Below are 27,929 nucleotides of genomic sequence, written 5' to 3'. Positions count from 1 at the left end.
CTGTTTTATAACAGGTGGACTTATTTTAAAACCACCTCTCTAATCCGTATTCAGTTCACCCATGCTGAGTTTAGGTCCCAGTGCTATTTAGGTCCTAATTCACTCTGCAAATGACAAACCAACAGGCTTTTTGAAGAACAAACCTCAGCTATTCTTTCCAGCCGGTATACACCCGTTACAACGCATCGTTTACTCCGCACTACCATTACAACGCGACTTTTACTCCGCATACCATTACAACGCATTGCGCTGGGGGGCGCTCTAGGATAGGGAATAAGTATAATTTACTATCCAACACCTTCCCTAGGGTCCACGGGGACTGGAGTTAGAATAGTAAATTATACTTACCACTATCCAGCACCCCAAAGCGCTATGCGTTGTAATGGTATGCGTTGTAAATACCGCGTTGTAACGGTATGCGGAGTAAAAGTATGCGGAGTAACATGGTACATCCGTCCTTGCTCCTCCTGCTCGCCCTCCAGCCTCACCTTGTGAAATCTTGAGAAGTTATATTAATGTTTGGGAGTCAAAAGTCACCACTGTATGCTGCCGACCACAAACAGTTGTGTTAGCTATTCTAATGAGAGTTACTTTTCAAGTCTCTGGGAGGATTACATTATAAATGCTGTAAGTTACAATCCCTTCTTGTCAGAAATATTGTTTTTAGTTTTAGTGAAAGTGGAGAGTCCTTGATTATTTTTTATTTAACTATACACAAAAAGTGGGTTTTGGATCAGCCTCCTAAAGATGTATATCTATATTTTACTTAAGTCTTTAGCTTGAGACATAGTTACATGTTGAATCAGTGAAAAGGTGCATTTTAGTCTAACTGTCTTTGTATTTAAAAGTACGGTCAACTATCCCATATTTTTTTTTTTAAAGTAGAGTCACCCATCACCGATTCAGTAATTTACATTCCCATATTCCCAGCTGCCAGGCCACTGCTTCCATCCTGAGTGTCTAATAGTTCTGCTTTAATGTGAGCTTGATATCTCCTCTTCCCTGCTACTGGGAAACGATTCACAGTGAGTGCCTCAGGCAAATATACTCTACTGCAAATGTTACCCTTCTCATACATGAGATTCCTGGCAGCTCCTTCCACTGCTGCTGAATTGCTGCTAAGTGTGCCGAGCGACTTCCTTCAGTTGCAGAAAAACATTGTAAAAGCCATTAAATGTGAATTCTAAATTACATTTTGAGCCAGACTTATTGGCTATGCCAATGCTTTTTTAGAAATATAGTTTCTCGTTCTGCAAGTATTAACATACTTTCTCACAGTGCATAGTTACTTTTCAGGAAAATATACCAAATATAAAGAGAGATAGGGGATATGGGGCACTGTGCTGCCCTACGTCACACATACATTAGCTTAAATCTCTGTACAATTATCCATGGCTGATTCCTCTGTTGACTAAGGGAGTCCGCAAAATCTGTTCACCTGCTTTGTTTAAATATCTCTACCCAGCCAAGCAATTCACGTGTGTTGAACCTGGCCTTTTTTGCAGGGTTATGCCCAAACTTTTTGCCTTCTTCCTCCTATTATTTCTGACCTGTTTTTGTTGGCTTAACAACTCTGGGCACTTCATCACTGCTGATCAGTGCTAAAGTGCATATGCTCTCTGTGTAAATTGTATCAGTGATTAGGTTTATCCATGATTGGCATATCTGATTTACCCAGGGCCTGTAATTAAAATGCTACTAGTAGGCTTGCACCACTGATTGTGCCACCCACATGAGTTGCCCTGCAACCATGTCTCAGACCTCTCACTGCAATGTCTGTGTGTGCAGTTTTGAACTACCATGTCGACCTAGTAAGTGCACCCTTTTGCCTGGCCCAAACCTTCCCTTTCTCTACATGTAAGGCTGCTGCATATGTGAAAGGTAAGACATGTGCTGGTATTTCTTACATGTCCTGATATCATTGGAACTGCCGTGTAACCTCCTACAAGTGTAACTTCCAATTGGGAAGAGATAGAGATTTGGAATTTGTAATCTCTGAACTCACAATGTAAAAATACATCTTTTAGTGAAGTTTGGTTTTTAGATTGTGTGCTTGAGAATTGTACTTTTATAAAGTTAGCCTTTTCTTGCTTTACTATTCTGTGCCTCTACCTGCCTGTGGAATACATGTCTGGTTTAGACTGACAGTTGGGCTGTTGGTGCATACAGTCTAGACAGTCGCACAAAGGGAGCTGAGGTGTGCCCTGCATATCCTCATGGCCCATCACCAGGCAGACGGTTCTTCCTGAGCTAGTGTGGTGGGAGGCATTGTTACTGACACCAGAGTTAGGCTGTGCCTGTCCTCATACAAAGCTGTCTCCACCCCCCCTGTAATGTGTTTCGGGCCAGGTCAAGGAAAGGCAGGGTCTTGTGCACGGCAAAGACTTTCCTTTGAAGTTTGCCTACTTCAAAGGCGGAAATTGGTATAAGTACTGGAGCATAACATTAGAACACTTCTGGACAAAGACGAGATTCTGCAAAGAAAAAGAGCTGGAGAAGCTGTATGAGGGGAACTGCCATTCTGCTTGATGCTATGTTGTGCTGGCCTACTGCTTCCTGCTTCCTCTTTTGGACAGTGAAAGTTCTGGACTTTGCTTTCCTCATCCTGCTTGCCAAGGTTCTATGTGTACTTGCCTCCTGTTAAGGAGTCTCAGGTTCATCGAAGACTCCATCTGAAGCCCCTGAACTCCTCTGCTGGGAGTTGTGGCCTGCCAAGTGATGCCCATCCAGTTCTGGGCTCTTGGAGATGGCTTTGCTGCAAAGAAAGTCCATGCTTCGACCTTCAGCTCCCGTTTTTCCTGCCTCAGTCTTGCCCTGCACATGAAAAGCCCACGCATTGCTGAGGTGCGGCTGAAGAATTGATGCAGCTCCTGCCATGTGGATGAAAGATAACCGCAGCCCGAGTCCTGAGCACTGTATATCCATATTCTGAGGCACTTTCTCCGACTAAGATGCAGGCCCTGGTGGCCAAGATGGCAGCAGAGTGAGACATTCCTGTCTGTCTCTCCGGCCTCACCACCCGTATTCACCGCTATATTCCAGCTTTCTCTGTCCTGTTGTGGTTACCCATTAGCTGCCTGGGAGCAGAGCTCGCAGGGCGGCTTTGGTGCCTCCTTGAGCCCCAACCCGGCACTGAGGAGCCCATCGACGGTGCTGGAGGCCGGCGAGTCAAGCGCGGCCTACGAGGGGGAGCACAGGCACGAGCGAATCTGATTGTTGTAGTCGCCCCGCCTTGTGCCAGTGGGTGGTTGTGGCCTGAGGGGCGTGGGCGCCAGCCCTGGCAGCTGGACTCAGCGTAGGTCCGGGCAGCGATGACAGAGCGGACTGCCTGGGTCCGGCATGTGCCCGGTCCGAGGGCGGAGGAGAACCTGGATTGGGATGCCTGTTGGAGAGCGTGTCAGGGTGCCTTGGAGCCTGGAGCCACCCTGAGCTTTCCAGTGCACCTAGAGTGCAGCAGGCCAGGTGATGTTGCCAGCCTCTTGCAGTGGCTGAGGAGGAACTTGAGGCCCGGTGCACCGGGCCTTAGAGGTGAATTGACTAGGGCAGAGTGGTCCTGCGGCAGAGGCCTGAGCTAGGCTTGGGGTGCTAGGGCTGGGTGCTGAGGCTGCGGAAGCTGTCCATGCTGGTTGACCCCCCCCCATTGTGCTGGACAAAGTGAAGCTCCGGACCTCCACCCTGAGCAATACCTCGCTTTGTGGCTCTTGCTGGCTTCACGGGGGTGAGAGGATGCAATTGTAGGCCTCAGCCATTCCTACTGATGCACGCCAGCTACACACCGACATCCTCCTCAAACAGCGTCCTCTGAAGTGGGGAAGAGAACTGGCTTTCACCACTGGACCGCTCATGGTGTCTGGCCGGTCCCCGTCTAGCCCAGTGTGGGTTAGGTGCATTGGTCCCCCAGCTGGGGGGTGCCTCTGGGTGAAAGCACGAGTTTGAACTTTATGTATCTACAGCCCCCAGGAGGTTGATACTGGGGATGGAGACAGACATTGACCTAAGCTTGGTGACTGCACCGCATTGGGAACTTCTGGGCCCGGATGGTCACTGGCCTTGGCCTGCCGGAGAGCTCTCAGAGGAGAACACACACAGATCTGCTGTTGCCTCTGGTTGGACTGATCGGAAATGGCTACAACCAGGCCAGTGGGGGTAGCTTCTGGGGACCAACCCCTGCAGCTACTGCTCCTTCAGGGCCCCACAAGAAGAGTTTGGAAAAGCCTGTGACCTGCTCCATCCTTGAATCCCTGTTCACCTTCCTCCGAAAGGACCCACAGGAAGTTAAGAAAGATATCTCCAGCGATATCAGGGAACTCAGGAGCGATATGGACTCCCTAGGAGATCGTGTAGCAGGTCTGGAGGGCCACAACAACAACCATGTGGAAGACATTAGGCTGCTGCTGCAGGAAATCCTCCACCTCTGCAATCAACAGTTAGATCTACAGGCACACACAGAGGTCCTCGAGAACAGATCCTGCTGGAACAACATTTGGATTAGGGATATAGCTTCCAAGGCAGAAGACAGGGACCTTGCTGGCTTTTTCACAAATGGAAATAAAGTTGGATCAGGCTCACTGAGTTAATTCCCCCATGAGCGGAGGCAGCCACCCCGGCAGACATTTTGATCTGCATAAATGACTTCCAACTGAAGGAGGACATTCTACGCAGGGCTCAAAAGAATCATCCCTTTCACCGTCCTAGAACAAACGACCCACCCTCTTCCAGGACCTGGTGGCATCCACCTTGCAAAGAAGATGCGCTGTCAGACCAGTGACCTCCCACCTCCGGAATATCAGAGTGCCGTACTTGTGGGGGCACCCCTTCCTCCTCATCTTCTCCTTAGAGGGGAAGCTCATTCAGCTGTGGTTGATGGAGGAGACCTGCAGGGTATTGGGTATCAATTTGTCAGCAGAAAACTCAGCGAGCCAGACATCCCCGAACTGCACAACTGGCGGTCATCCTCAGTGGTGTTCCCATGGGTCAGGGAGGAAATCTGCATGCCCTGATCCAGGCACAATTTCCATGGGTCATCATGCTCCATTGGACTCGATTCCTCAGGCACTAGCTAAAGCGGATTCTTTGTGACCCAGCTGGGCAGCAGTGATTGCAGACTGCAATATGGGTGGTGGATTCCAGGGCACGAGGTCACAGTTTGACCCTTATAACCGACAACAGGAACTCTGGAACTGCCACTCCCTTGGCTTATCATCCATGTTAACATATGCTAATTTGCTTATTGTTTTTTTGGGGGTTCTTGTTTATCTTTGAGGTACACTTAAGTGTAATATTGCTATGAGGCAAGGCACACATTGTAACAGCTAATTCATTGAGGCACCACACTAGCCCCACACCACACAATGGGCATCACTAGGGGCAGTTGTTCGACCCTCCCTGCCAGGCTATGGGTGACACTCCTTTTAGGTTTTTCTCCCTTAATGTAAAGGACCTTAACAGCCCAACTAAGCGTAGGGCTGTTCTCTCCTATCTGGCGAACTCAATGGCTGACCTTTACCTCCTCCGGGGGACACATCTCCTTCCACAAGATTATCACCGGCTCCGTTCACGAGCCTTCCCATGCCAGTTTTTCTCCTCAGGAACACACTGAAACAGTGGGGTGGCTCTTTTGGGTGCTCATACTTTTAGGGGCAATATTTGTCCAAGGGTGGCGGAGGTGAAGGGTCGAATTTAGGCTTACCATCTCACTTTTTCATGGTTGGCCCTTTGTGATAGCATCCATTTACACCCCAAACGAAGGTCAGGAGGCATTCCTATGTGCAAGCTTGCTGTTTTGTTCCACACTTTGGACCGGAGAATCTTGGTGGGGGGTGACCTCAATCTGGTCTTGGACAACGACTTAGACAGGTCGATGTAGAGACACTGTCAGGCAGGAGCACTGATCGGGGAGTGGCACGTGCGGCTCAAGGACATAGGGATTCTAGATATTTGGAGGATGCTCCGCACCGTACCCGCAACTACTCTTACTTTTCTCAAACACATAAGACCTATGCTAGATTAGATAATTTCCTGGAAATGAAGGGATTTCTTACTCTTACCTCCGCTGCAGAGATTCTCCCTGCTGTGATAGACCATGCAGCTATTACGCTGGAAATGAGACTTCCCCCTCCATGCTTCGCCCAGCTCGATCCTCGTGGATGAAAAACACCCTGTTACAGAGCCCTGAGGTGGTGAAGGAGATTCACTAGGTCATCAATGACTTACTGGCATTGAATGATTTTCTTGATTTCGCCGCTAAAATGCTTTGGGAAGCTCTCAAGGAGGTGGTGCGTGGGGAACTTATTGCTATCTCGGCCACGGATAATAAGGCGATTTGACAGAAAATAAATCGACAGTCTAGGCAGGTGAAAAACCTGGAGGGAATATAGTGCTGATGACGAGCTGAGCTCGTCATGAACAATGAGAACTCTGTGATTTCAGCACCGGGGGGGAAAAGCCATAGCAGCCAAGGTGATATCAGCATACATGGGCCCGAGAATTTGGCGGCAATTGACTGCAGCTCGAGCGCAACTAGCCAGCATTGACCTTAACAAAGCTGAATATGCTGCACTACGTCCACGCCATGCGATTTACATTGGGGTTGACAAGGGAGGCCGTCTCCTAGCCAACGGGCTGCGCACTTAGCAGCAAAAGATGGGTGTCAACTCACTCATTGACACAACAGGTTATCGCAGATGCATTTAAAGACTACTATGCTAACTTATATACTGGTTGACTTCTGGACCTTGCAGAAGGTACCTCATACCTTGCTGATTCACACACGTCCCCCCTCACATCCGACCAACTAGCCTCTGCTGGATCAGGAGAGTGGAAGAGGTCATTTCAGCAATCTCTCAACAACAGACTTTGAATTCTCCAGTCTCGATGGCTTCCCATCCATATTCTATACAACATTCTGTAAAGACCTCGCCCTACTCCGAACATGGCTCTTTAACTCCTTCTCGGCCCGAGCTATTACTCCCTTAATATTGATGGGCCTAGTGGTGGTCATCCCCAAGCCTGGTAAAGATAGGCAACGATGCGGCTCATACCGCCCAATCTCCTTATTGAACGTTGACCTAAAACTGTTCACCTCTATCTTGGCATCCAGATTGGGTCCCTGTGTGCCATCTATAATAAACCTGGATCAGGCGGGCTTTATTTCCCAATACCAGACCAGCAATAACACTAAGCGAGTGCTGCATATCATAGAGAAGGCTTCACAAACCCCGGGAGAGATATACTGGTAACTATTGATGCCAAAAAGGCCTTGGACAGGTTACATTGGATTTTCCTGGAACAAGTCTGGCCCACTTTGGGATAACTGGGAGGATCCAGTCTTGGGTCCTCACTGTTATCACCTTCCCACAGCTTCGGTCAGGGTGAATGGCTTTATTTCTGCTCCCTTTGCCATCAATTGGTGGACTCAGCTGGGGTGCCCCCTGTCCCCCCACGCTGTTCGCCCTCTACATGGAGGTTCTGGCCTAGGGAGTTCACAGCAATCCTAATATCTTTGGGACCACTTTCGGGGGGGGGGGGGAGAACATAAGATCAGCCTGTACGCCAGTGATGTGTTAGCAATGCTGGACAACCTGGCGTCATCCCTCTCAGCATTCACGATTGAGCAAAGACATTTGGCCTCACCTCAGAATTCCGAGTTGACATAACCAAGTCTCAAGCATTAAACGTTTCAAAGTCACATGCACTCAAAGCCCACCTTGTGGCACAGTACCCTATTCATTGGGCAAAGTTGATGGTCCCTTATTTGGGGATCAAGCTTGCCTCAACTGTCCAGGCAACCTCACTCCTAAACTATCAGTCTTTATACAGTCACCTTAAGGCTGAATTGGCCCGATGGGGATTGTACACGATTTCATGGGTGGGTAGAGTTGCAGCCATTAAAATGAGCATTTTGCCAAAATCCTGTATCTCTTTCAAATGCTTCCCCTAGCTCTCCCAAAAGGTATGATTACCAAATTACAATCCGAACTGCGCCAATTTGTCTGGACTGGGAAACTACCCCAAATGAAAAAAGAGGTTAGCTAATTACTTCAGGTGCAGGTGGACTTGGGATACCGAACCTTCAACTATACTTTCAGTCAACCCAGTTAATGTATCGAGTCAAGTGGAACACATATGAGTCAGAGTGACCCTGGCTCTTCCAGGATGGGGTGGTGCCAGCAATTCCCTTTGAAAGATTCCCTTTCTGAAGAAAACACACAGACCCCGGAATCATCTCTCTCCGGCCATAAGAGTGACAAATGGAGGCCTTCCACTTCCCCTCTCCCTTGACGCCTCTGCTTGATAACTCGGACTTCCTACCAGGCAATAACCCCAGGGCATACTTCAGATGGTGCCAGTCCTACTGCCACTCGTGGTACATATGATGGATGAGGAAGGGGTGATCCTGTTCACACAACTACACGTGGCATATGCTATACCCGAGACAGAGCATTTAAACTACTGACAACTATGTCATTGCCTTTTACATCCTGACAACAAGACGGCGATGCAGAGACATCTCACCCTATACTAATATGGCTGGTTTCTAAGGCACCTGACAGACAACTGATCTCAACTCTCCTCACTCTCCTCTCCCAGCCCTCCAGGCATATCTATAAATCCAATCAGGTTCGCTGGGGAAAAAAACTGGGGAGACATCTGAACAGTAAGGAGTGGGAATATATACATTACTTGGCCTGCCCTACCACTTGCTATTCAGCCCTTACCAAAACATTCATGAAGGTAGCCAATACTGGTTCTTGACACCAGAAACATGCACAAGATCGACCCAACCAAAAGTGCAACTTATTAGACGGGGTCTGATGGGGGTGGGGTACACTGGTACATCTGCTGTGGGATTGCCTGCGCATTCAGGCATACTGGTCACAAGAGCTCGAAGACATTGACCAACACCTAGACACACAACTCCCTTGATTTCTTTCTTACACGACCCTGGGGTTACCCAACCCACTCACTTCCCCCCTGAAATCCATATGGGGGAGGCAGATTTGCCTAGCCCTGGGCACAGCACTTCAGAACATCCTGTCACACTTGGGAATTGCACATTTACCCACACATTTGGGCTGGCTTCACCACCTTTGGCTTATTCTGGGTATGGAGAGGATCAACCTCTCTCTTTCCAATCAAGGAGCGTGTTTTGGGAAATTATGGTGCCCTTGCGTATATCCCTCTTTACACTAGAATTCAGGGAACTAACTTGCCCCAAGTACCTTCACATCCTACGATTGTCAGCACTGCCCCCCATTGGTAATGAGAATGCCTCATGATCTTATCGTTGGCTTTAAATGTGATGTTACTGAAGCACCCTTAGCATTTTTTGGGGGGGAGGGGGGACGTATAAGGGTGTTCTTTGTTTTGATCTTGCTTGTTGCTAGTCAAACCAAGACTGGTGGATTCTTCTGTCGGTGTTGTATACACAGTCGTCTTGCAATGTATCTCTTGGCGTTAAAAGAATAAAGAGATGTAAACTATAAGATGCAGGCCCTGGTGTGCAGCTGAAGAATTTGACACATCACCTGCTCGTGGCGGGGAAAATCAACACAGCACCTATTTCGCTGTTGCTACAGCGACGCCAGCACGTCCGGATTTTCCACGCATCGCACCTGTGCGTCAGGTTCTCCATCGACGTTGCCCAGCAGTAAGGAACCAAGGCTGAATGTTCGGAAACCATGCATCACCTCCCCTCGCAGTAAGAAACCAACGTATCACCTCCCCAGGCAGTAATGAACTGACGCATCACCTTCCCTGAGATGCAGTAGGTAACCGATGCATCACCTCCCCTGGCAGTAAAGAACCGATGCATCACCTCCCCTGGGAGTAAGGAACCGACGCATCACTTGTTTTTTCGAAACGCACCTCCCCTGTGCTTGCTTTCGTCTTTGATTTTAAAGCATCCCAGGTACTTTGTGCTAAAAGTGACCCATCAATAGATTCATATGGACTGGTCTGTTTCAAATGTTTTAAGAGCGATATCTTTGCTTATATATGTTGGATTTTTGAGATTGTGGTCTTGTTGTAGATAAAGATAAGTTATTTTTCTACACCTGTGTGGTGTCCATTTGTAGTGTTTTCACTGTGTTCCTATGTATTTATGTACAAATGCTTTACACATTGCCTCTGAGATAAGTCTGACTGCTTGTGCCAAGCTACCAAGGGGGTGAGCAGAGGGTTATCTTAGCTGTGTAATCCCCTTACCCTGTCTAGAACGAAGGGTCCCTACTTGACAGGTTTCAAGCCACTGCCTACTAGAGGCCCCCATTTCTATCAATGTAATATTCAGTTTCATCTCTTTGAAACAGAACTCGAATGTCCATGTAGTAAAGAATTAATTCTCGTCAAGCTGGTAATAGCACAAGCATTAACTTCATCTATTTTCCCTTGCACAGTTTAGCACATTGATGTACAAACTGGAAGATATAAACTGGTTAGAAATAAGATGGGTGCATAATGGTACGTACATGCTCGAAAACGTCCATGCACAGGGTTAACACAATTTAACAAGTTTCCTTAGCAGTCTTTGATCCTTCCTCAGTTTGTTGGAAGATCCTACATATCTGTCCTCCCGCCTCCAAGTGGGCAACTTTTCCTATGCAAACACAAGGTGATTACATGTTGGTCTCTTGAGTCACGCATTCCGATGTACAACCCTGGCTCACATTGCGAACTATGTTCCACCATTGATGAAAAAATGAGTGCCTTAATGACTGGCTTTTTCTTGAGGGCGTTCAATGCACAAGGTTAGGGCAGCGGTTGCTGCCAAAATCAATGTAGGGTTGGCACCCACGTGAATTTCCATGGTGAATTTTAGAAACATTACTGTGCACAACGTGATTTTTTTGGGGGTAGAGTGGATCTTTTTTTACCATACTTTTACTATGTAAAGCCGTGTAATCTTCATGAAAATTTTGTATAACTTTATCAGACTTCCTGCTTGTACACACCTGTAGCTGGAATGTAAAATAACATTAATTTCATCCAACAAAAGTGTAGCGCTAGGCCCCATAAAGTCCTTTTGCAATATAACATGTAGAAGGAAGGCGTTCTGCTACGGTTTTGTGCTTTATATAAAATAAGGATATTTCTCGAGAAACTTAGAAGTTTTTACTTTGAATTGTAAGTCAATTCTAAGTTCAGGGATTACTGTTTAAAACTTATTGCACAGATAAAATGATGCATTGTTATGTTATAACCTTGACTGTGTCCTGTACTATTAAAAATGATTTTCTGTCTCTCTATCTTTTCTTTCAGTTTGTGTTCATTCTTTTTCATCTTTGTACATATTCATTCGGCTCCTTTATACATTTGGCCCATTATAATGTTTCTCTTTTTCGTTCCTAGCGGCTTGTGTAAAATCCAGCAGTCTAAATCAGATCGAAAGGTTACCAAACAGATCAACCTTGGCAAACAGACAAAAACCGTGTATGACATGCTGTTCTACCTGAGCGGACAAATGCTTCCAGGGATCACAGCCAGTCAAGCACTGCCCTCGGACCCTACGGAAAGGGTTCTACAGCTGCATTGGCAACACAGCACGCTTCTCACCTTCCTTAAGTAAGTAGGCACAAAGAGGACAGGAATACTTCGGCAAGTCATTAGCTACGCGGGTCAGCAAAGTACTCTGTTAGTTGTGCAAATGGAGAAATTGATAATTTCGAAGAAATTTGTTGCGATTCAAATGATCATTAGGATGATGGGGAGGAGAATGCATCTTCTCTTAGACAAAGGATTTTGGTAATAGGAAGTTTCAGGTGCAACCAGGTGCAAGTGCCTCTCTGTATGTCAATGATGGTTCCCCATTCGTTGTGTCAGTGTAGCGTTTCTTCAGGTGTCTTATGTAGGATTGTCAGCAGTGTACAAAAGGGCATACTTCCTTCTCGTTCTTTTGACATTTTCACCAATTGTACAGGACAGTATGGTCAAAGTAAACAAACCTCATACCGATTTTTGCGCTCCCACTTTAAGGAAGCGTCTTCAGTGTGCGTAAGGGGAGGCCACCTAAAAGATGTTGACAGATACAATGAAATCCAAACCCATGACTGTCAGCACCATCATAATCTGGTGAGGCTTTACAATTTAAAAATGTGTCCTCTTTGCTAGGTGTATGCACAAATTAAACTAGGGCTTTATCTTACACATATCTCTTTGTTCATGCTGAAAAATCACCCACATTTGCTTAAATCATTTTTCATTTAATAGTTGATTTTGACATGGTTACTGTAATTTATGCATGGTAGAGACAGATATCAACAAATTATATACACTAATACACCCTGCTCTTCTTACTCCAAAATCCTCTGTAATGAAATGGGAACTCCATTGCACTTCCACTAGTGGCAGTGTCAGGTCATTTATACCTTTTAACTGCAAGGCCGAGACCCCTGGGGTGGCAGACCCAAAGGTTTGGACCTATTGCATCAATTAAAGGGCATCTACAGATGTTCATAATATGCTTTTTTTCCACCCAAGATGGCCACAGGCCACACTGTGCCAGTAACTAGATGTTTATTTATAACTGTGTTGTGCATGTATATATATATATATATATATATATATATATATATATATATATTCACTGAAAAAACCATAGGTTATAGACCATATATAGTTAGGAATTCGCATTTACAAAACCTTATTTTACTCACACAAAACCATTGAAATTCCATATATAGTTAGTTGCACTAACTATATATCGCGCACCCGCAATCCACTGCTGATGATGTCACATATTACATCATTCATGACATGGTCAGTGACATCACTGATGACATCACTGATGACATCTCAAATGACATCACTGATGACATCTCATTTGACATTACTGATCACATCACTGATGATATCATTCATGTGATAATACGATGAACCTCTTCAGACTCTAATATAACCTTAGATACAATCAGTGTAAACAGACACTCACAGACTGTCACTCATCCATGGAGTTACTCACACACCTAGTCAGTCATGCAAAGAATCAATCACACCTCCATTTCCTCAACTATACAGTTATACAAACTTTACTTATTCAAACATATACTAACACATATTTACTCTCTTATACAATCCCTGATACAAGTTCACAATGATCCATACAGCCACTCACACATTCACTGGCTCTTATGCACAGTTATTTATATATGTGAACTCTCACATGTACTGTGTTTTACATATGTACTTACTTTGACATGTAGCACTGAGATATCCATTCACTCACCAATACACTCATGCACACAGTCAACCGCCCATACAGCTGTTTCCACATGCACTTTTGAAACCATACATCTAGTGAATCAACTGCTCACACATCTATGCACAGTCATACACCTCCCAGCCACCCACACACACACTCAGTCTCCCATACAAATACTTGGGCAATCAATCAATAACCCATATAGTTACTCATATAGCTACTTATCAACACATGCAACAGTTTACAGAACAACAGACATAATGATGCACAAATTTAGACAGTTTAGTCACTAACCCATGCACTCCGTGAGACACATTAAATCACTCACTCATACAGTCAGTCATGCACCTACTAAATCCTTCATCCAGACACTTATACATCCACTCATTCTTCAATATGTAAGACATATTTTAACTTTACAGAAACATACAGTCACTGGATGTTGTCATCAGTGATGTCATCAGTGATGTCATTTGAGATGTCATCAGTGATGTCAGCAGTGATGTCACTGACCATGTCATGAATGATGTAATATGTGACATCATCAGCAGTGGATTGCGGGTGCGCGATATATAGTTAGTGCAACTAACTATATATGGAATTTCAATGGTTTTGTGTGAGTAAAATAAGGTTTTGTAAATGCGAATTCCTAACTATATATGGTCTATAACCTATGGTTTTTTCAGTGAATTTTCAAGGTTTTGTAAATGCTAATTCCTAACTATATATGGTCTATAGCCTATGGTTTTTTCAGTGAATATATATATATACATACATATATAAACATATATCATCTGTATATCTATATAAATACAAACATAAATGCATGCATACATATACTTATATGCATACCGATGCATGTTATTTACATTAAAGTTGAAAAAACACTAATAAAAGCAAAGCTAAAAAGCCACCTCATTACAAACAGAATGGCTTTAACTTAAACGAGGGCGAGATCTATTGCATTTTCAATGCTTGTTTACTTTGGTTCCATCAAGAAGGCATTCAGATGTGTCACACATTTGCCATAAATTCTGAATGTTAGCACTCTAGTTGCACATTAGATCACTGTAGTAAAGCTACTGCTCACCAGGGACGTCTGCTGCTGGTATTCAAAGTGCATCTTTCAGTCTGCATGTCAGAATTTTTTTAATGAAATAGAAGAGGATTTGAGAAGTCACTCAAAATGATCCCTAATTTTTCTTTCTGAAGCACTAATCATACTTTCTATGGCAAAATAACCCCCTCATGTTGTTCCTTTTTAAATTGAGTGTTTTCAGACTTACCACTTCATTCCAATCAAGATGGCTTCTGGTGTGCCATACTTTTGTCATAAGTAAGACTGTTAGCGCTCTAGTTGTTCTTTAGAACACTCTGGGACATTCTGTCATTGGGCTATACTTGGGGTACATCTGGGTGATATTTGGGCTACATTTGGGCTCTTTTGTCTCTGGTGGCCATTTTGGGAGACTGCATGTCAGAATGTTTTAATGAAATAGAAAAGGATTTGAGAAGTCACTCAAAATGTGCCCTAATTTTTCATTCTGCAGCACTAATCATACTTTCTATGGCAAAATATACCCCCTCATGTTGTTTCTTTTTAAATTAAATGTTTTAAGAGTTACCACTTTATTCCAATCAAGATGGCTTCAGGTGTGCCATACCTTTGTAATAAGTAGGACTGTTAGCGCTCTAGTTGTTCTTTAGAACACTCTAGGAGGCTGCAGTAGAACACAAAGGAATCAACTGGCAGTCTCTGTCCTTGTTGGATGTACATGTTTTACTGAGAATGTCAGACTTCATTTTCACATGACTGAGAAAGATAATGTGAATTTACAGAAAATATGCTTTCAGTTTAGCTTATAGATCCCCTTCCAAACCACTGTGGGAAAATCATGAGATATTAGTTTTCTTTCAAACAATATTCATGATATCACAGCAGAAGGTTTTTTCACATGGTAAAATCACATTAGAACCCACCACAATTCCTAAAACGAGTATGGTACCATCAACAAATGATTTATAATGTAACTAAAGTCCTAAAACCCTCTATTAACTACAATGCTTTTTAATGAGGTGCTATCATGTATATTGGTCCCAAGATGGCTGCCAACACTTCTTGGATGAAGTGCTGACAGCCAATCAGATCAGATGTGTGGTTAGGCTCCGCCCATATATATATCTTTTTTTGAACCTAAATTACTCAAAATCCACTGGAGCACATATATTGAGACCTAGCAAAGGCACATCGGGCTAACAGTCCCTACAATTTTGCCAAGTTTCATGCAAATCCATTCAGCCGTTCGAGCTAAAAGTGAGGCCAACCGCCCTATGGAAATTAACATGGGAAAAACGCGTTTTGGGACCCCCCTTTTTTCTCGGCCCCCCCTTGATGAAACCCCCCCAAATTGTCAGGGGCTGCTCAGAAACAAAATGTTCCATTTTCCTGAAAATTTCAGCCAATTCCGTCCACAAACGGCAAAGTTATTAGACATAGAATTTTCAAAAATCCCATAGAGAAAAAATCCTAACTATATATACCTACTGGCGACCGCCAGTAGGTAATATATATATATATATATATATATATATATATATATATATATATATATATCACAACACAACTCCTGCCTTACAGGGAAAAGAGCACGCACACAAGGACTGCTGCGTTAGGGCTTTTCTATTAAAAGTACCTCCTCCGACCCAGCAGAAAGGAGAGACGCGTTCAGGCAGACACAGCAGCCTTTCTCAATCTAGTGAGCGCCATTTTAAAAAATATATATATACTGTGTCCCAATCATAGACATAGAAAACATATTGTTCATATGATGTGTTAAAACACATGAATAAATAAAGTTATATTCGAAGTGCAGTACAACATGATATATACATAGTGGAAATTGCAGTATCATAAAATAGGATGTATACAGAGAACGCCCAATGCATTACGATGTGCCTATTAAGTGCAAAGTGCATCAGCAATCCACTAGAACAATTGTGGGTGGAAGCTATATTTGATAATAGATGTAATAATAGATGAAGCAACATTTTTTATTTTGTCTGGCATTTGGCACGCAAGTGCATGTATTTGAGTTGGTGGGTCTAGAAATGCATTGATGTGGTTTTCTTGCCAAACCATTTTCTTGCATTTAGGCCAAGGCCTCTCAGGGGGTTATGTGCTCGACTGCATTATCAGGTGAAATTCTAGTTGAAATAATGTCAAGGTGGCCCCTGGACTGTCCATTTTTGTGATGTGCTAAACGTTACTTTTTTTGGACCACCTCTCACGCCTTGCTAAACCCATGAATGGAAGATTACAGGCCTCTGTGTGTGAAGGCTACTGTTTCAGAGAGCTATCTTGGGAATTGCAGGTTTCACCTGTGAAAAGTGGCATGTTAATTGATGTGGTCTGGTAGTCCCTAAAGGGGATGAAAGGACGAGAACCATGCCAGCATCCAAACAGGGAAGCTTAGTATTAAGAATAGTGATGTTGAAATTACACTTGGTAGAAGAATTAAGGATCACTTTGGTAGGTGAAGCATAGGAGACTTGGAAGATAAAAGATAAGCTAAGATTAAGGTGGTAACTGTGCTGTAATTGAAGGATTGTAAAAGTGAGGCTTAAAACAAGGATTATACTGGGAAGTGAGAGAATGAGGAGAGGAGGTGATTCCACATTGCTGAAATTTTAAGAAAATGAGACATAGAACCCTTAATGTCTCAGAGGTAGGTCTTTCTACAGCCGCACCATTCAAAAATGCTTTGTAATATAAGGTGAAGGGAACTCATTGCATTGTATTTATCTGAAGTTTAAAATGTGACTGCAAAGATGAAGTGCCAGGTTATATACCTGCATGCTTTATATTTCTTTATGTGTATATTATAAATATTATGAGCCTTGATGTTTAGCCGTTGTCAACATTGTATAAACTTTGACGGGTGTGGAAATGTAATACACTCATAAAATTGCATGCTTCGCTTCTAGTTCCCATTCTTCTGGCTGAATATTGTTTCTGCCTCTGGTTCATGTGCAGTTTTCATTGGACTTGTAAGGTCTATTACATCATTCCCAATTCACTTTTGAGGAAATAAGGTTCCCTTGCCGCCCCCTTACTTCTCCTGTTCACTTACGAAATTGATCAAATTACTCTGTCTACCATCTTTTCCCCCAATTCCAACGTAGTCTCCTCATATTTCTTACCTTTGTTGCTGACCTAATACCCAGAGTCTCCAAGTCTGAAAATACATCTCAAACAGATTTTCTCTAGAAAAATAAATCTAGGTTTGTGTTTTGATTGAAAATCAATGTACCGCGTTTACCTTTACTGCACATTGGCACGTGGAAAAGAAAGTTGATTAGTGTACTGCAAAAAGAAAATGAAGGGTTGTCACCCTAGTCAACAGTAAATATAGAGGGGCTCTAATTTAATCAGAATGGACTTCAGCAAATGAATGCCATGAATTATGTTCTAGTCTTGGCTTTTATTATGCTGGTGTTTATTACTATATTGAAAGCATTGTACAAATTGGTGTCCTGTGATATATGCATACGATAATGTTTCATGTTATGCTTAAATTGTGGCCATCTCCACTAAAACCTCAATGTCAATACTGAATGGTGGAATTAACCTTGAAGCCCATGACTTTTTTCCAAATGGTTCAGCTGGTAGAAACAAAATTTGTTTGTATTCGTTCTTTGTGTAAAAATTTCTCAAATTACGGATATTCAGTTATTGACGATATTATTTCGATTGTTTAATAATATTTAGAGTTTGTACAACACACAAATATGTTAGGGTGTCCTGATGCAAAGAATCTGAAGGACAGGTCAGCTAGCCATCAGGCAAGGGATTGCGAAAAGGCAGGCTTTAATGGCTTTCCGGAAGGGGCAAGAGACAAGAAATTCCCCATTTTGCAGCTTTATTTGAGAAATCCTGACCATCTTGACCGTGTTTATTGATCTTGGGAATATTCAGAAACTGAGCTAAGGAAAATGTAAAATGAAACGTCGAGGACTACCAGGAACAAAGTCGCCTAATGTAAGGGGCCTGGGCTCTGCAAGACTTTAAAACAAAAATAATCTTCAAAAACAAATTCTTGAGGATGGGAAGCCAGTAAGCTTATGGAGATGGCTGGAAATCTGTTTATTACAAGGCAGTTTGAGAAGGCGATGGGCTCCAGCATTTTCAACCAATTGCGTTTGATGTATAACTGAGGAAGAAACCTTAATAACAGGAGCGTAGCACAGGTGCAGGGGAACCCCCAACCCTTTAGGGGTTCCCAATTCATTTAGATTGGTTCATTTTGTCCAAGGCTAATGAATATTTGTGAGACCTGGAGGACTCAAGATCCCGCTTCACATTCTGCAGGGTCCCCATCATTTTTTGTTCCGCCACTGAATAATACTGGGCATTTTGAATTGTCCAGCTACTAGCCCACTAAAGCCTTGATAAGTGCATGAGTCTGGAAAAAAACAGAACATCTTCCTAAGAATTTTAAGGTGAATAAAACTGGTGGCAGAAATCCTATCTTTTGTTGGCTTAAATGTGACCTCATCATCAAAGCATAAACCAACATTCCAGACGAATCTAGTGAGGTAAGCCCAAAGTCACAAAGAAGCCGACCACAATGCAGAGGACCAGATTAAGGGGGTCCCCCAAAAATACTTCCTAATATAGTTATAGTTAAGTTTTAGACACCTATTTGACATCTATTTTAAAACTACAGTATAACCACAGAGATATTGCAGCATGCCTATCCTCAATGTAAGCTAAGTGGCATCAGCATAAGGCGTAAAGCCGGGGTCTCCAACCGGTCGATCGCGAGCTACCGGTAGCTCGCCGACCCTCTGAGAGTAACTCGCGCTGCTCTTTAATTGTTGAGACGTCATTAAGAGTTTTATTTTGTATTCCGTCATTTATTTTCACATCTATCAGCCCTTGCCCGCCCTCACACAAACCAGCTGCTCTGATTGGCTGAAGTGAGCTTGGCTGGGCGGGCTCAAGAAAGTGACGTTTTTCCTCCTAGTCACGCACCACCTGCCTTTTTCTGGCTGGCACCACGCTTCGCATTTGTTTTCCGAATGTGCCTCCTGGAGCAGCTCTGAGTTAAGTGGGCCCCTGACCGAGCAGAGTCGATAACATCGAGCAGCTATGAGGTATGTGGGACCCTGACTGATCAGTAGCAGAGTCGGTAAGAAGCACTCAGTGCTTGCAAGGCACTTTGATTTTAGCGTTGTCTGCCACTGCGCTTTAGATCTACCTTCAGTAATACAGCGCAGTGGCAGGCAACGTTAACATCAAAGGTCCTTACAGGCACTTTCACTGGTTACTGCAACGCGCTATATATTTGCCTTTTTAGGACTGTGACAGCTGTTAGCAGGCCTGGTTTAGATTAGCATGCACGGACCTTCAATTTACATTTGCCTTAACAGGAATAAAGCACAGAAGCACCCGATGTTCAAATTAAAAGTCCTTGCATGCTGCCACCATGCTTTAAATCTTTAGTGGCAGCCAGCACAAAAATCCAAGGTGCTTGCCTGCACTGAACTGCTTTCACAGTCATGCAAAGGCAAATATATAGCGCAGTGAATTAATCAGTGAAAGGATTTCACTGATTTCTACACTGCGCTATGTATTTGTCTTTGCATGACCGTGAAAGCAGTTCAGACTGAAAGCATGCACAGACCTTTGATTTTAGCATAGGCTGCCATGGTGCTTTAACATTTGCCTTAACAGCAATAAAGCACAGCAGCAGCTGACTTTCAAATTAAAAGGCCATGCATGTACTGTGCTGCTAGGGCGGCGAGACCTATGTCACCCGGTGCTAACTTCATGTGGGGCGCCAAAATTATAGAAAAGCACCTGCTACTGCGTTCTTGGCCTCTAACAAAGTCCAGCCAATAATAAAAATGTCAAACTGGGTGGTGAATGCACTTCCTGGAAACTGAAAGAGAGAGAGATCGTTTGTGTAATAATCTGTAAACTTGCAAAGGAAGTTTTTACTCACAGTAAGGTAGCACAGAGGTGCAGATCACAAAGTGCATATATATAACGTAATGTAAATAGGTCAGTGGGTTACTACTTTTGTCAGAGAGACCATATTGTTGCAAGCTCTTTAGGAGTTAAAATCCTAATGTAGAACAGTGAGCAAGTAACTTGTCAAAGAGATGCATGAAAACTGCAAGGTGCTGGCTGCTTGGCCGTTATGATTTCCCTCAGCTGTTGCAAAATAGGTTTATTTGGGTAGAAATCAATTCCTATTAGAATCCCCCAACCATGGTGTTAGGTTTTAAATTCTATGTTTCTGCCTCTCCTGACCAAGCACTCTTAGACGATTCTGCCTACCTGTATGGATGACCTGTGACTCCTTTACCTTCTTGTCCCCTAACTTATGTAACATTTCACTGATTGGTTGTCTCTGTGTAATCTGTGTGATGTAAAGTGTTCTGACACCTTACTCTGGTTGGTAGGAGTGGCGCTATAAAACTAATTAAAATAAATGCATCTGAGAGAGAGTGGTTATGAAGGCTTGAGGAGGACTGTTAAAGGACGGTTTTGAAGGAATCCGTTGCAGAGGTGGTCACTGGGGGGGGTCACAAGCATTGTTGCACTGGGTTCCACCAGCGCTAAAGCCGGCCCTGGCTACCGTGTTTTACATCTTCCTGCCTTCAATAAAGCGCGGTGGCAGCCAGCACAAAAATCCAAAGTGCTTGCCTGCACTGAACTGCTTTCTCATTCATGCAAAGGCAAATATATAGCCCAGTGTAGCAATCAGTGAAAGCCTATCACTGATTACTACACTGCGCTATATATATTTGCCTTTGTGTAGTACAGTGAAAGCAGTTCAGAGCATGCAAGGATCTTGGATTCTAACGTCGCCTGCCACCGCGCTTTACATCCTTATTCAATAGTAAAGCACAGTGGCAGCCAAGGTTGAAATCAAAGGGCATCACATGCACTGAGCCTCATTTTTGTAATTAAAATGAGGTGCACTTTGAAAATGAAGGTCAGACTGGGGCCAACTAGAACAGTACTCTCACCTTCAGCATTACTAAAAGTACATGTTTTTGAAAAAGGTAGGTCTGTACCTCTCCTTTGCAAATGTTCCTTCTGCTACACGTGTCAACAGGCAGAAGCAGGACATTGTCCCAATTCAAAGAATGAGTCCCATTGATGGGTTTTGTCTTGTACTTCTCTGCGTTTTCAATCCCAGACTGCAAAATTGCAAAATCCATGCCACAGAAAGGTAGAATGTCAGAAGGGAAAATAAATGTTACCTTCCCATACTCCTACTTTTGCAGTAAGGTACCAGCTCTCTGGAATGAGTTCATGTAGGTAGGAGACCCATCAAACATTTTGTTAGAGGTGGGCTAACCAAACAATTAACAGGTAGAGCAGAAGGGTTTTTGAGATGATAAGTAAAATACATTCAAATATGCACTGGCGGCCCTTGACATTTTGAGCAGGTGCAGCACCATGTCTAGGATTGTACACAGAGTCACAGACCGATTGAAGCACGCACAATGAAAATGGGTATGTGCTTAGTGTAGGACAGGATGGTGCAGAGAGAATGCTGCCATCTGAAATCTGTGCAGTGCAGCATGAGGTGTAATGAACATAATTGAGTTAAACGAAAACTAGACTGCAAAGTAAACCATTGTAAAGTAGACTACATTTTGATGAAATAAAAAGCTGCAAAGGGAGTGGAGTTAGATTATTGGAAGTAGAAGACTGGGCAGAGAGTGCAAGGCTTAGTAGACAGTGTGTTGCTGAACAGAGTGAAGAACTATGCATTTTCTGAAAATGGACTACGCAGAGTTGAAGCATGTGTTATAATTGAGTTAAGTGCCTTATAGATCAGGGGTCCGAAAAAATGTGCGAGTTGCTTGGGGTTTAGTAGCTCACGACGATTTTCACTGACCAGAAGTAGCTCTCACTACAGAAAAGGTTGGAGACCCCTGGCGTAAAGGAAAGGTTGAACGAGCAAAGTTGTTTGGTTCAAGGAGTAACATCCAGATAAAACAGGATGCTGTGAGTGAGTAACCCTGAAGTACATGACAGGCCACAACTCCGGAAGAAGCTCTAGAAGATGGCATGACTGACTGTGATAGCTTATAGGTAGGAGGAGAGCCAGTGTAAGGACTTGCCTCCGAACTAATGTCCTGTACAATATTTGATCACTGCAATGAATTAAAATCCACACACACAGTTTACTTTAGTAAATATTCTACACGTCCTTGTAGAAATACTGTTGGCTCCACTATTGTTAGTTGGGGACTATATATGTGGTTTACAGATTGGTTAAGCCCAGCTATGAATACCCAAACTCTGTATGGGTTTGGCACAATTTCTCAATATAGGAATTTTGCTAATAGCTTTATTTGGAATTGCATTAATTGAAGACTTGTGGAATTTGAATTACTACATGTAGGAAGGTTGTAAACATCCACATAGTGAAAAGATAGGTTTGGTAATGAGATTTTATTAGAAAAGTTCATGGTCCAATAAAGCATACACCCATTTGTAACAAATGTGTTTAATATGTGTTAATAATGAAACACAAATGTAGGATGTTATGAATTTAGCTGCTTTTAGATATTGTTTTTTTACATTTCTATTGTTTGTTTTATTGTTGCTTCCTAATGTAGAAACCAAAAAGCTTCTCTTTCTCATGTCAAGCCGGAATTTCTTCTAGAGCCACAAGACTACAAGAAATGGAGAGCACTACAGGTAACTATGTAAACTGCTCCACCTGTGCATAATTCTGAATGTCTGGCTTCTACTGTAAAGAATTGTCACCTGATAATAGAAGGAACTGTGCAGTGGTTAGAATGTGATCATTCTTCTAGTTTAGATTGTCTGTAAATTGGTCTGATTGCAGGGACCAAAAACACAAAGTACAGAGGGGTGAGAGGAAAAGCACTCTTCGACCTCCTGCTCAGTAATTAAATATCACAAAAAGAAGAGGGAAACACCATTAAGTGGAGATAAAAAACGTGTGTGGGAATGCACCAATTTTGTTAAACTGCCCTCACACACAGCAAGCTGTGTCATGCTTCATCATAGGGCTGGTAACACACCTCCGCGCCAGCCAACGCTGGAGGTGGAGCAATAGGGAGGGGAAGACAATACAACACAAAATGTGGGAGTGGAATCACAGTTGAGAAAACAGTGCAGAACAAGTGATAATAAGTGATGTAAAACTGGTACCGGGGGATCCTTATTCCAATTTTAATACTAGGTGCCCCACCCAGAATTTAAAACAAATATGTGGGTGGCGGTTGGAGAGCTTATAATGAGATTCCAACCCCCCCACTATGCATAAATGTTTACATGTTTCAGCCAGCACAAAATAATACCTCAGCTTTCTTCAGGACTTCTCACCACTATAGTCCCTAGGTGCAGAACCTAGCTCCACCCAATTTAGAGGGTAAAGGGCATGTCACCTTAAGTGGAGCCCCTCATATTTAGAGAGGAACATGTAGTGATTAAAAACAACAACAAATTATTAATGTACAAAAATTAGAAAGTGAAATGTAGTCCATCCCATTCTTTATGACAACAAATATAACTGAAATGGTGAATCATATCCACACACATTAAAGAAAATAAATCATTAAAAAATCTCCACAAGGACATACTCCCACCGCCCTTCAGAGTAGGGTGGCAGAGCTTGCTTCCAAACTTAACACACTACATCTGTTGTAGTAACCAACTATATACTGTATTAGAATGATTTTTTTTTAATTCAGGAGGTGCAGTTATATGCATTGTCTAACAAACTTTACTCAGAGCACCGCACAATGTACCCAGCACCGTATACTCCACCAAACTTATCAAGTTTATTTGATTTGTAAACTCGAAATGGCAGGGGAGTGAAAACAGCTGCCTGCACACACTCTCTGTAAGAAAAAGAATGCCATAGTAAAATAAAATAGAATAAACTGAAGTAGATCCTACAATGGTTGGGCTTCTAATATGAAGAGTCCTGCCATCGCCTGCTCTTCCGATGGTTTCATGGTCATTGGTTCATGTCAATAAACCCTGCCCAAGTCCGATTCTGCCACCACCCATAGTCGCCACATTCTAGGGTGAAGTGCGACACAATTTCCTCAATACTTAAGGAAATCCTAGTGGTTTTTAAGTGCTAGGGAGACTAAATCCCCCGTCCATGTACTCAGTGAAAGACCCGTGTCAAATATCCCACCGTCTCAATAATTAGTAATGTGACGATGGTTTTACAGTCTGGCAACTACATGCGCGGCACCTCAATCCACCCCCAATGCCCCGCTTACTGCTTTCAAGGCCAGCTGCTTGCCCACGTAATTCGTCTCTCCAGCTCCGCCGTGTATGGAACTAAGCTGGCGTCCTCTTGATGCTCTTGAGGACATTTCGGCCACGCCCTTATGGACGTGACCCACCGGTCTTAACTCAAAACCCCATAATTGCAGGGAACCTACAAAATGAACTTGTTGGGTCACTTTGCTATGTACACTGCAGTGCCGTTCATTCCTCGAATGTGGCATAAAATAGCAGCTGCTGGTTTAATTTAATTTACACTTGTGTAGTAATGGTATTGGATGTCTTTGTTTACCAGTCACATTGAAGCAATTGTAAATCTAATTTTTATTTATAGTTCTATTAGTGTCATTCTGGTTTTCCCTTCTTCAAAAGACAAGAACGCCTCTAATGTCTTTCATAAAAAAAATGGGAACAGGGAGCTGTTCCCTCATGTTTTGATCTATCTACTTGTTTGCTTGTACGGGTACATATGTCACTCTGTGCATTTGTACTACATAAAAGTTAACCCTTTTGACTAGTCTGGGTTCAAGAGAGTCCAGCAGAGAAGAAAGCAATTGGATAGCAGGTGATTTCTTGGAAGCCCTGCTTATTTTTTACTTCACATCCTACCAGACAGTGCAGCTGTCTGGCTTGCTAAAGGCATCTTGTGGACATTCAGAGGGTTGACCTTTGAATGCATGCTTACCGTTGGCAATAAGGTTTGTAACTCACATTTTCTGGCTTTATTTGCATTAGGCCTTCTAGCTTGAGTTTGTCCCTCCCGTTGTCCAAACCTTGCTTGCTGTATTCTTCCATGAACTCGCTTTCTGTAAAAAGGCCTTTAAGTCTTGTTTTTATCTTGTCACATTTGCTGTGCATTCAAAGACAGAGGTCAAATGACAGTCTGTGACTTCCAGGGAACCTGGTGTTTATTTTTCTTTCTTTAACTTCAAAGTGAGAAGATTTTTTTGACAATCATGCCGGCTAGAGGGGACCTTTTTGAAGAAGGCTGCACAGGTGTTATTTTATTCTAGCACACAACAAAATTTTAATAGCTATAAATTAACTGAGCTGACAATTAAATCAATACATTTTTGGTGACATTTCTACACATCATTGTTTGTGTGTTGTATACTTTTATCAGTTAAACTGTTTTTGAGTGCAAAGGTAATGGTTATTTCAGTTGAAGATGTGTTGTCTCTGATAGCAGTACGCTACCATACCATATATACACTCCACATTACCCAACTCTCCTCTACACCACTTCATGCCTCCACTCTACTCTGCATCACTGCACTCTCCTCTACACCATTTCACTCTTCTCTTCACCACTCCACTCCTCTCTACTGTGTGCCAATGCAATCTACCCACACTACTCTACTATGCACCTCTGCACTCTTCGACACTGTACTCTACACCACTATGGGCCACTTCACTCTATTCCACACTACACCACTTTACTCAAAGCCAATGCACTCTACGCTAATTAAATCTGCACCAAGCCACTTTATGCCACTATATCCCACACCACTGCACTTTATGCTACTCTATACTTCTCTGCGTCACTGCACTTTATGCCACTCCATTCTACTCTGCACCACTGTACTATATGCTACTGATCTCTACGCCACTCTACTCTATACCACTACACTCTATGCCACTCTACTCTGCACCACTACTCTATACACTCCACACTACCCTGCACCACTCCACTCTATGCCACTTCACTCTAGTCTGAAACAATCTACTATACGCCACTGCACTCTATGCCACTGCACTTTACGCCACTCTACTCCACTCTGCGCCACTCCACTCTATGCTATGCATACAATGCTGGGCCACTCTGCTCACTGCCACCTTACTCTATGCCACTGCGCTTTATCCCAATACTTTATGACTCTGCACTCTACCCTGAACCACTATACTCTACCCTGCACCACTCAAATCTACAACAGTCTACTCTATACCACTGCACTCCATGCAACTGCACTGTATGCAACTCCACTGCACTCTATGATGCACCACTCTACGCTGCACCACTCTACGCTGCACCACTCTATGCCACTGCACTCCCTGCTACTGCACTCTACGCCACTCTCCTCTACGCTACTCTTCTCTAAACTACTGCACTCTACGCCAATTCACTCTAAACCACTGTACTCAAAGCCAATGCCCCTTTGCCACTGTACCTATTCCAACTACTTTGCACCACAACACTTTACGCCACTATACTGTACAAGATTCTACTCTGTGCCACTGCACTCTATATCCCTGCAGGGTACATCACTCCTCACCATTGCGTTCCTCATCACCTCACTCTACACCACTCTATTCTACAGTACACCATTGTGCCACCCTACTGCACTCTACGCCACTGCACCACTCTACTCTATGCAAATGCCCTCTACACCACGCTACTCTGCATCACTCCATTCTTATGCCACTGCACTCTACTCTTCAACACTCCACTCTGCAAAACTCCACTCTGTTCTACTTCACTCTATGTCACTGTAACCATGTAACATTCCTCTCTCCGCAACTCTACTCTGCATCACCCCACACCACTGTACTCTGCACCAATCCACTCTAAGCCACTCTAATCTACTGTACAGCACTGCAGTCTACAATAGACTAATCTATACCACTGCACTCTACGCCCCTTCACTCTACTCTGAAGCAATCTACTCTATATCACTGCAGTCTATGCCACTCTATTCCACTCTGCGCCAATCCACTCTATGCCACTCCACACCACGCCTCTCAATTTTATATTGTTGCTCACTATGCCACTGCACTCTACACCAATGCTCTCCACACCACTTTACTAAAGAGCAATACAAGTCAAGTCAAGTCAAGTCAGAGAGGCTTTATTCGAGTAATTCTCATAAAAGCAGATTACATACATAAATTTATAACATCGTTAAAATAAATACCTCATTCAAATGACAATTATTTACAAGACATAAAAAACATGGTTAAAAAAAATTACAGGTATAAAAATGTTCATTATTACTCAAGTGGATACAATAAAACAATCCCTATATATGTAGTCTCTCGGCTATAGCTCTCTGCCTAAAAGACCATGCCCAACCCAGATATTTACCTGTTGCTATAGCTAAGGGCAAAAAAGTGCTAGTGCAGATAATTCTGAGAGCTACTGAGCTACTAGAGGTGCCTAGGTTTTTACACACCGGTGTAAGCCAAATTCGCCTTGGATCGACATAGGCCCTACAAGAAAATAAAAAGTGCCCACAACATAGGCCCTACAAGAAAATAAAAAGTGCCCAAAAAGCAATACACTCTATGCCACAACACTCTATACCAATCTACTTTGCATCACTGTCCACCACTATACTCAACAACACTTCACCACTCTACACCTCTGCACTCCACACCCATTCACTATACCCCACTCTACTCTACACCACTCCACTCTGCAACACTGTACTG

At 43.4% G+C, this 27,929-nt stretch overlaps 1 protein-coding gene across 1 annotated transcript in view; it reads left to right on the top strand.

Moving 5' to 3' along the window:
• CFAP47 (cilia and flagella associated protein 47) overlaps nt 1–27,929 on the top strand; it is a 2,734,468-nt gene that overhangs the window by 435,031 nt on the left and 2,271,508 nt on the right. The window contains exons 30-31 of the mRNA XM_086934611.1: nt 11,350–11,562; nt 22,847–22,928. Of these exons, the coding sequence (XP_086790737.1) occupies nt 11,350–11,562; nt 22,847–22,928 (295 nt within the window). The remainder of the gene's footprint in view (nt 1–11,349; nt 11,563–22,846; nt 22,929–27,929) is intronic.

The sequence above is a fragment of the Lissotriton vulgaris genome, chromosome 8, assembly GCF_964263255.1.
Source record: "Lissotriton vulgaris chromosome 8, aLisVul1.2, whole genome shotgun sequence".
Taxonomy (NCBI): Eukaryota; Metazoa; Chordata; class Amphibia; order Caudata; family Salamandridae; genus Lissotriton; species Lissotriton vulgaris.
The sequence above is the reverse complement of the archived record's forward strand: the minus strand, read 5'-3'. Positions and strand labels throughout refer to the sequence as shown.